The 10,829-nt window shown below is 43.9% G+C and overlaps 1 protein-coding gene across 1 annotated transcript in view; it reads right to left on the bottom strand.

Moving 5' to 3' along the window:
- Window positions 1-10,829, bottom strand: part of LOC103359075 (uncharacterized) — a 24,646-nt gene that overhangs the window by 10,589 nt on the left and 3,228 nt on the right. Inside the window, exons 5-12 of the mRNA XM_008284272.1 lie at window positions 6,038-6,156; window positions 5,479-5,971; window positions 5,158-5,379; window positions 4,614-4,964; window positions 4,265-4,495; window positions 3,577-3,837; window positions 1,894-2,142; window positions 1,452-1,706 (exon numbers count right to left, since the gene is read on the bottom strand). Coding sequence (XP_008282494.1) covers window positions 1,452-1,706; window positions 1,894-2,142; window positions 3,577-3,837; window positions 4,265-4,495; window positions 4,614-4,964; window positions 5,158-5,379; window positions 5,479-5,971; window positions 6,038-6,156 — 2,181 coding nt within the window. The remainder of the gene's footprint in view (window positions 1-1,451; window positions 1,707-1,893; window positions 2,143-3,576; window positions 3,838-4,264; window positions 4,496-4,613; window positions 4,965-5,157; window positions 5,380-5,478; window positions 5,972-6,037; window positions 6,157-10,829) is intronic.

The following is a 10,829-nucleotide window of genomic DNA, read 5'->3' as shown; positions in this document are numbered from 1 at the left end:
TTCCATAAGGTGACTGAAAATGTCAATGCAGGACATGATTGGACTGTCAGCAAGAACACTCTGTTCAGAATTACATAGCGAGATATCTCCATTACAGCTGCAAGGTGGTTCAGTGGTTAGCACTGTTGCCTCACAGCTAGAAGGTTGCTGGTTTGTGTCCCGGTGAGGACACCCGGGATCTTTCTGTGTGGAGTCTCCATGTTCTCTCCGTGCAGCGTGGGTTCTCTCCGGGTTCTCCGACTTCCTCCCACAGTCCAGATTGGTGATTCTAAATTGTCCGTAGGTGTGACTTGGTTGTCTGTCTCTAAGTGTAGCCACTTGAAGCCACCAGTCGAAGCCATCTGCCTCACGAGGGTGGTGGGGGCCTGGAGTCTATCCCAGCTGACTCAGGGTGAAGGCAGGTGGGGAGGAAGAACCTGGAGAGAACCCACGCTGCACGGGGAGAACATCCTCGCAGAAAGATCCTGGGTGTCCTCAGCGGGACGCGAACCAGCGACCTTCGTGCTCCAAGGCAACGGTGCTAACCACTGAGCCACTGTGCAGCACACTGGTCGACAGAGATGTGGAAAAACAGTGATCCCGTCAGATGAGTCGTCTTTCATCAGATTCTTGACACGTATGTGAGTTTATGTGTGGCGTACATCAGGAGACCAGTCCAGGTCTGAATGCTTGACCCAGCTGAACACTGATCAATGCGTCAGACGCCACCACCATCAAAACATCAAATGAGGAAACATCTTTCGGAAGAATGATGTTTATCAGAGACTCAATGGATGCCAGTCATAAATGCCAAGGAGGAAGGAAACTTTTCTTTGACTGCATGAGGTGACCCGACACTTCACTACAACAATTTAGGATGCTTTTTCCTTTCATTTGCCACCTGTCTGTTTAAAATGTATCTTGATAATCATCTCACATTAAGCAAAACTGAGTGCCTCTGAATTTGTAGAGCAAGACATCTGAACCACACTACTGAGTACATTCTGACCACATGGCTCGATGTGTCGCTGTCTCTCACCTCTATCATCTCTACAGGTTCATTTGATTCGGTGACGTGGCTCAAGGACTTCTTCCTCCTGGAATGAAACCAAAAGCAAAGCAATCAAGGTTTAAAAGTAAATCTTTGAATGGGAAGGTAAAAGACTGATAATGGATTTTTCGTTGTTTTACCTTATCCAAAGAACCAAAGCAAGCACAGAGATCAGAATCAGGACCACCAAAGTTAACCTGATGACATTTGGTATTAATGCCGTTTTCCCTGCAAAGGAAGAGGTACAGATATGAGGCCTATTGTATCTTCATCAGCCTGCTAAGTGATAATGTACGTTTATCGGCCAGTTGGTGGGTCGTCATCACTGTCGAAAGAGATTCAAGATGTCCTTGCAGTTAAAGGGGATTTTCAGTGCACCAACGTTGGTTGCATTTGACGTTAAATAAAAATATTTACCTACCAACAGTCAGATGTAAGGTGGAGTTACGACGTCCTCTGGTGTTCTGGACTTCACAGTAATAACTCCCACTGTGTTCAGCTCTGAAGTCAGTGATGGTGAAGATCTGTCCTGATGCTGTTGGTGAGTCTTCATCCTCCTTGTACCAGGTGTACGTAGCTGCTGGGTTAGCATCACTGCTGCAGGTCAGATTCACTGAACTTCCCTCCACTATCTCAGCAGAGGGACTCACTGACACAGAGGGAGGCTTTGGAGCATCTGGAGGAACAACATGAATACCTTCTCAGTCACTTCAAAGCTGTCCTGGAAGCTTCTGGTTCAGTGTTACCGATACAGTGTAGTGACAGACGTCATTACAAATGGACATTCATTCTACTTTCCTAAACAGAACAAACAGTGTTTACATGTATTTTTAAACCCAGCTGACTTGCTGGTGTTTACTTACACAGGACATCTAGGAATAAAAACACAGGTTGCTCATCTTCAGACTTGCAGGAGTACATTCCTCTGTCCTCAGAGCTGATGGAGGTGAAGTGATAAATTCCTGCTGATCCTAGAGACAGAGTTTGGTTCCCCTTGTACAAAGTAGTTTTAGCTGCTGGGTTAGCATCAGTGCGACAGGTCAGATTCAGTGAACTTCCCTCCACTATCTCCCCAGAGGAGCTCACTGACACAGAGGGAAGCTTTAAAGGATCTGGAGATTGATGCAGAGAGTTGTTCAGATGAACATAAAGTATATTCTACATAGTTGATGACCACATCTCACACACTACAAGCAGCGCACTGTCTGGTTACTTTGGGCAAAACTTTGACATTTTCTTGATGACACAGTGAAGTGAACTCACACACTGAAGCAGAGCGGTGATCCTCTTGCCCCTTGAAAGCACAGGAGATGGTGTCTCCTGGATAAAAGGAGTCCNAGTGCCTATAAAAGTATGAATCTTCTACTTTGAACGTGTTACTTTTTGTTATTTTTCAACACTGAATCATGCTCAATCTCATTTGGCTGTCTGACAAGAATTTACAAAAAAAAGGCTCTTTTATGTCAAAGTGAAAACAGATTTCTACAAAGTGATGCCAATTAATTAATAATAAGTATTCACCACCTTTATCTGACTCACCTGATTCAACACAGGTGCAGCCAGCTGGAGGTAGAAGTCATACAAGTAGTGAAATGAAGATCACGTGAGTGGACTAAATATGTCTCAAGTGATTCTCCTGTTAGGACGCCTGTAGGTGGAAGGTCCAGTCACTGGTGAATCAGTACTCCTGGATATAACTACACCATGCAGACAAAGGAATGCTCCATGCAACACTTAAAAAAGTTTTTTGAAAAGCACAAGTCAGATGGTTAGCCAAGAAAATGTCCAAGTCACTGAATATCCCTCAGAGTACATTAAATCCATCATTAAGAAATGGAAGGGATACGACACAATGTGAATCTGCCTGGAGAAAAACTGAGATGAGCAAGGGAGGCCACCGAGACTCCCATGACTTCTCTGAAGGAGTCACAAGTAAGAGACCAGTGAGGGAGGCCACCGAGACTCCTTTGACTTCTCTATGGGCGTGACAAGCTTCAGTGGTTGAGCTGGGAGAGACCGTGCATACAACTACTGCACCAGTCAAAGCTTAATAACAGCATAATAAATCTTGGCTAGAGTTTGCCAGAAGGCATGTGGGGGACTCTGAAATCAAGTGGATAAAGATCTACTGGTCTGATGAGACTTTTGGCCACCCTACCGCCATGTTAGGTGGACACCAAACACTGTACAACATCACAAACCCCATTGTGAAGCACAGTGGGGGCAGCTTCTCAGCAACAGACTCTTGGAAAGGCTTCTACAGTTATAATGTAGAATGAATGCTGTGGAGTATAGCAAGAGGACTGCAACCTGTAGGAAGATTTGTTTTCCAGCAAGACAACGACTGGCTGGACTTGAAATGGGATGTTTACTCACAGTCCCCCTGCAGCTTGACAGAGTTTGAGCAGTTTTGCAAAGAACATCGACCATGATTCAGTGTTGAAAAGCAACACAAAGGCAACAACGCCAATGGGGGTGAATGCGTTTTACAGGCGCTCCATGTGAGGATTCCTTATAGTGTCGATTCTATGTCATGTGCAACTCACTTGATACAACAGTCAGATGTAAGGTGGAGTTATGACGTCCTCTGGTGTTCTGGACTTCACAGTAATAGTTCCCTTTGTGTTCAGCTCTGAAGTCAGGGATGGTGAAGATCTGTCCTGATGCTTTTGGTGAGTCTTCATCCTCCTTGTACCAGGTGTACGTAGCTGCTGGGTTAGCATCAGTGCTGCAGGTCAGATTCAGTGAACTTCCCTCCACTATCTCCGCAGAGGGGCTCACTGACACAGAGGGAAGCTTTGAAGGATCTGGAGATTGATGCAGATAGTTGTTCAGATGAACATAAAGTATATCCTACATAGTTGATGACCATTATTTTTATAAACTAAATCAGACTTGCAGAGACATAACTGTTAACACTTAATACCATGCGTTAATGCTTTATCGTTATTTATTTTTCTTAAAGTAGGTAGTATTTTATAAGCAGACATAGTGCTAATTGTGAAGGTAAAAGGAAGGTTTACACCTTATTCAAGCCCATTTTCATTCTGTCCCTAAATCAATGATAAATAAAGCCCCCCTTCACTGTAGCAAAGCCTTTAAAATGACAGTACAATATGACAGACAGTAGGGTGGGATGCCCTCTTGAGTCTCACACACTACAAGCAGCACACTGTCTGGTTACTTTGGGCAAAACTTTGACATTTTCTTGATGACACAGTGAAGTGAACTCACACACTGAAGCAGAGCGGTGATCCTCTTGCCCCTTGAAAGCACAGGAGATGGTGTCTCCTGGATAAAAGGAGTCTGTGTAAGTAGAAGTTTTCTGCGTTGTGTTTTTCTGTCCGTTCTTGAACCAGATGTAGGAAAGACGACCAGCTGGGCTGCAGCTGCTTTGACACTTCAGCTCCGCCTCAGTATAAGACTGATGGACTGATATTGTTCTGGTCACCTGCACCTGCAGAACTGGATATGAGAACACAAAGTAATGCCAAGAATCAAGATGTACTCACACATATAAACACACTTTCTCCATTTTACATCCTTCAATGCATTCATGTTCCTCAGATTGTGTTCACAGTACCTGTGACAGTCAGAATTGTTCCAGGTAAACTGCTCTTCCATTCAAACTCTTGTGTTTTGAATTTGAAGTGATACTCAGCTGAATCAGTGTCCTTCAGGTCTCTGATTGTCAGAGTGGAGCGTCCTCCATGTTCAGAGACCTGAACACGATCTGCATACTGAGAGTCTCTGCTGATGTCCTCAGGTTGTGAATAATGGCGCCATTGAGACCTGCGTCCAAGATTGAACCAGAACTTTGTCACAACATCATCTTCATGAACGTATGTGCAGGAAATGTCCACCGATGATCCTCTGAGGGCACAGATGCTTCTGTGGGTGTAAGTCACTCTGTTACAGGTTTGACCACGAACACCTAAAAGAAGATGACGATTTTGTAAAAAGCACTTTTAGCATCAATACAGATCAAGTGATACAGTTGTTTGGACACTGACAGCAGTAGTTGGACCAATGAAAGAACAGACAGGAGTTATGAGGACTCTTGTAATGAAAATACAAACAGTGATGGTACAGGGAATAAAATATAGAGAGTAGAAGACTAAACTCACACACTGAAGGAGACGGAAACTTCTCATGTCCTGTAACAGCACATGCAATGCTGTCTGAACGATCAAAGTATTTGGCAAAAAAAGGTGTTATTCTATGAAACTCCTGTCCATTCATGTACCAGATGTAGGAGTGATGATCAGGTAGATCACAACTGCTGCTACATTTCAACTTTTTCCAGGAAGGATACCACATTGACGTGTCTACCACCTGCACCCAGAGAGCTGTATGTGCAGAAAAAGAATATCATCAGAATGATTGTCCAACAGTAGCAGCAGCAGCTTTTATATTTGCAGTGACATATCTTCAAAACAAAGTCCTACCTGTGACAGACAGTCTGACTCCTGGTGAACCAATAGCTTTCCCTCCTGGTTGGTTTGTTCTGAACATGAACTTGTACTCAGCTGAGTCGCTCTTTCTCAGGTCTGTGATTCTCAGATTGCAGTAGTTCTCACCACAAAGATACTGCACACGATCTGTGAACTCTGCATCTGTCTTCACATCTACAGGCTCATCACGGTTCATCCTAGTAAACCACACAGCTTCTTNTGCTACAAAAACGCCGATGTCTTCCTCCTCTGCTACAGCGTGGTCCGCCCCTGCTCTTTTCGCAACCTGATCGAAAAATGGGTTCCTGAGATCCATCAGCACTGTCCCGACGCGCCCCTGGTCCTGGTTGGCACCCAGCTGGACCTGAGGGAAGACGTCCAGGTCCTGATCCACCTGGCACAGAACCAGGAGCGGCCGGTGGGCACCGAGGAGGGCCAGCGTCTGGCCCAGGAACTCGGGGCGGTGGGCTTCGCAGAGTGCTCGGCGCTGACCCAGAAGAACCTGAAGGACACTTTTGACTCAGCCATCCTGGCCAGCATCCAGCAGACGGACAGTCACAGCGCTGAGCAGCAGCAGCAGAGGCTGACTCTGAGGAAGAAGACCCCCGATAAGATCAAGAGCCTGTCGGAGACGTGGTGGAAGAAGATCAACTGTCTGATGGGAGAGCAGAGCTGTGAATTCAAATGAAAAGATGGACAACGGAAGAGTTCATTTGCACAAACAGATAACTCCGTCTTCACAAAGCTTCAGAAAACCCACTTCTCCATCGTCTCCCTGAGACGACATCAATCAAACTGAAGTTATCTCTGTTGTTGTCATTTCTACTGAGTCACATCCACTCAGCTTCAGTTTGATTGATGTGATCTCAAGCAAACAACAAAATAATAAGGCTTCTGAAAATCTACAGAAATGGAATTATCTGTTTATGCAAATGAACTCTTCAGTTACAAACCTGAGTCGGATCATATTTGCAAATACTCGGTAGTTTGGATTGATTTCGGCCAGAAGGTGCCAGATGGGTGAGGACCATGACCGCACAGGACCAAACAGGAAGTGAACAATAAACCTGAGCTACAAGGTGACGCACTGGGCTGTACCAGGTCGGGAGGTTCACAGGAAGATGAGCTGCATCATGGAGTAGAAACGTAAAATCCAGAGACGTACATGCTGAAGAGGAAAAGTTGCCTCCGTCTGTGTTGCATTAATGTTTGACGATTTGTTTGTGCGCAGTTCAAATTCAGTGGAGGATAAATTTAGCTTTGGGCTGGTTGATGTTGTGGCTGCTCTGGTCTGCAGGTTCTGGTGAGTCCAGGATCAGTTCAGCTCATTTGTTTAGTCTCTACAACAAAACAAAGGCACTCAGATAATAAAAACGGTCATTGAATGAAATGAACAGTGCTTCCTGCATCCTGGCTGGAACAGAGGATGAGCTTTGCTTCTGCTGGAATGTGAAGCTGAGAAACATCTCAGGATAAATTTTACAACCCCAGAAAACGTGAGAGTCTCTGTGTTCAGTAACTCGCTGAATTTGTCCTCGTGTTGTCAACCGTCACCCATCTGAGGCTCCAAACACTGGTTTGTTTGTCACTTTTACACCCCAACAGTATAAGTACTTTGACTGTTAGCTTGTAGATTATTTATTTATTTATTGTTTTATTTGCCATTCCTGATCATGAATGATGCTCAGAAGCCTTGATTAAAGTTTGTTACACCCGTGCATACGATTGCTTCTTTTATCAGTGTTGAGAATGTAAAAGTCGGTCAGATATGTGATGACGAAGCATCAGAAGCGTGGAAGTGAAGGTGTGTAAACTCTCTACGTCTTCTGCTCGTTATCGTTCACTGGACAAAAACGACATGTGGGAGGGTTAATGAGGATCAAGTGCTCTTGATTGTCTCATCGGCTCTCTGTTCCTTCCGATCAACTGCTGACTCCTCCAAACCGGGCTGCGCAGGAGGAACTTGCAGAAATCACGAAGCATCTTTACCTCAAGAATCAGTTTTGAAATCAAGCAGTCAGAGTCGGACCTTCACCTTCTGTAATCTCAGAGTAAGCCGAAGATCAACGCTGCACACAGCTTTGCTCTCCGCTTCAGAGTCGGCAGGGCGGAGGCTCCTCCGGCCGCGGCCTCCTCTAATAGGAGCAGACAGGACCACCTGGACTGGATTAGACCAGCATATGGAGGCTGATTCTCTCCCCACGGAGGCATCACATCTCCGGGAGCAGGAGAAACACACTGCTGCCCTTTCAAGGGTGGAACTAATTCTTATGGTCAACCTGTACGTAAAAGAAAAAATGCATCCACAGCACTTCATGAACCAAAGTTTCACAGGTTTTACACAAATGCTGCATTGATTTAAATTAATGTCCTGGAGACCTGCACGGACCTTCTACTAAACCCTTAAAGTTTCTATACATTGTGGGGACTCGTGTTTTGTCCTTGAAAAGGGGGACGAGTCCCCAAAATGGACAGTTTTCAGTAATATTCAGTAACACAATAATATTTATATCATGTAAAAATGGTGCCAGACCTTGTAATGAAACCAATAAAGTCAGGAGGAATTAAACATTCATAAATTAAGCTAGACTACAAAATTAGACTTTTTAATATCAGGATTAGAAATGTGGACTTAAAGGACACGTCACAAGTACTGTGACTTGAAACATAAAACATGGTTTGGCGAGGCCACATAGGGGTGTGTGACAGAAATGAATGAAGAAGAATTAAAACCAAAGTCACATAGAAAATGTATAATAATAGTAAGTGACACTAAATGCATTGGAGACTTCATAACAGTGACACATATCACCCCCTCAGTAACTTCAAATGAACAATATGAAGTTATTTTTTGAGCTGTTTGTCAAAAAATGAAATTAAAATGAATGCATATAATAAAAGGTCTATTTTTTTATAAATTTCCTTGACCTCATGCCATTTCTAACGTTCATCATTTTTAGCAGCAGATTGTCCAGAAGGATGTCAGGAGAGGAGCAGCTAGTCTACCAGGTGGCCTCTCTTACCCCGACCTACATTCCCCTGCAGACGCACCAACAGCTTGAGAGACTTTGTGGGCAGGTGTGATGTCTTCTCCGGGACATCTGGCTCCTGCTGATCGCCTCACGACTGTCACACACTGACACACCGTGGTTGTGTTTGACACGACCGACAACCTGCTATACACTATAAAACAGTTCATGTTTCCTCTATTTCCATTTGGTTTTATTTATTTCTGTATCCGCTAATGGCACAACTAGAAACTTATCTACGTATTTTGTGAGATGTACCTGTATGAATTAAATGTTTTGATACATCCCATTAAGGATGTGCTGTTTCCATACTAGCAGCCATGTGAGGTTGTAATGCTCATTAAACACCAGAAATGTTGGACAGAGCAACAACTTTGCTGCTTTTCAGTGAAATTAAATAAACATTTTGGCCTGAAGGTGGCACCAGAGGAGGCAACTTCTGAATGTGGACACTGAATTCAGTATCTCGATATATTAAAAAACAAAGCAAAAAACACCAGTTTTCATTTTAAAGACGCTTAACAACATCATTAGGCCGTACTATAAGTGACAGAAAATACTTTTCCGTTGGTTTCCTGTGTGAGGCAAAGCAAAGCAAACACAACAATTGTAAACACTCTTTTAAAGTTGAAAAATACCCACAGCGACAGTTCAGAATGGGCTGTGATGGCGAAGGTGTAAAATTACAAATATGAACATAATTATCTGACTTACACTAAACCAGGGGTGTCAAACTCTGGCCCGTGGGCCAAATTTGGCCCGCTTTGTAGTTATATTTGGCCCGCGAGACAATACCAAATGACTACTAGAGCTGCCCCTGGTATTATACTGTACAGCACATTCACCGCTAATACTACAAATCCCATAATGCCCTGCTGTTGTTTTGGTACGTCAATCAGGACAGGACCCAGAAACTCCCTCTCCTCTGAGACAGTAGGCATAGCGACTTCACACTACAACTGTCACTGTGCCATTGATGTGTTTTTTATTTAGAATTTGATTTTGCATGTCTCCACTATTAAGTTATATATAATGTCTGGTAATAAGCGTTGCTTGTTCCATGTTCAATGTTAAAGCTAAATTTGTTTCGGTCCATATTAAAAGGTTCATTTGTTCAATGTTGGCCCGCGACTTCGTTTAGGTTTTAAATTTTGGCCCACTGTGTTTTTGAGATTGACACCCCTGCACTAAACCATCATGACAATAACAAAACAGCAGTATTAGGAGATGCCGGCTTAACTTTCTGAGCATTTTGGAGAAGTTTGTGGTGCTGCTGAGTCACACTGAAGGCAGGTCAGGTCAGGGCAAGTTTTTGAATGTGACTCAAACAAAAACACTCAAGGATTCCAGGATTCAATGAGCTTTATTTGTCGTGCCGACTCACTTTCACATGTTTGTGGTACGAAATNCTCTGTGAAATGTTTTGCTTTCGGTTCAGCTTCTCTGCTCAGCATTTCTCAAATCTCACACAGTGGCTTTCATCCTAAACATCCTCTGTACAGGTCACAAAAAGAAGCTTGAATTCCAGCCAAGTGTTCTGCTACCTGCTGCTGCTGCCACTGACAACTGAACACTAAAATAATTTACAGTTCACTTCCATCACATCCTGCACAGCATCGTTCTCCTCTGTGATGTTTCACTGTCGTGCTAATTTCTGTTTCCATCTGGTGAGTCCAGTCTGGATTCTGTCTGCATCTGTAGAAAGTGAGACAATGTTTGGTGAGATGTTTTTTCCATAACTGTGAGCATACACTCTCTAAACGTTGACCACTTTCCCCTTCAGGTGTCTAAAACCTGCACCGGACTGTAGCTCACAGCAAGTTCTCAGGGATTATTATGACATTTTCATATCGACACCGATGTTTCCTGAAACTGTTCCTTGGTCCAGTTGACAGCTGCACTACGATATACCATGGGAGGGTGGAAAATGTGTTCAGGCAATGAAACGCTGATGATGCTGGAATCTGTTGCAACTGAATGTTGACAAATGGGAGGACAAACCTGCCACAATGAGATGAGAAACACAACGAATGCAGATGGTGCAGGCCAGTTGATTCTGAATTTATATCAAGATGACAAGTGGAAAAGTGACTTTCAAAGAGGGTTCCTTGTTAGGGCTCAGATGGCAGGAGCTTCAGTCACAAGGAGTGTTTAACTGGTATGTGTCTGAATAGGAACAATGACTGAAGGGAAATCTGCATTTAGATCTATGGCAAAGATCACAATAAGTTTCTGACGTTGGGGTCAGTGGTGCACGTTGGACAACTATGATGGTGCGCTTTAGTGCGATATGAAAGGAAAGCAGAGGAGCAACTT

Source organism: Stegastes partitus, unplaced genomic scaffold, assembly GCF_000690725.1.
Source record: "Stegastes partitus isolate 25-593 unplaced genomic scaffold, Stegastes_partitus-1.0.2 Scaffold352, whole genome shotgun sequence".
Classification (NCBI taxonomy): Eukaryota; Metazoa; Chordata; class Actinopteri; family Pomacentridae; genus Stegastes; species Stegastes partitus.
The sequence above is the reverse complement of the archived record's forward strand: the minus strand, read 5'-3'. Positions and strand labels throughout refer to the sequence as shown.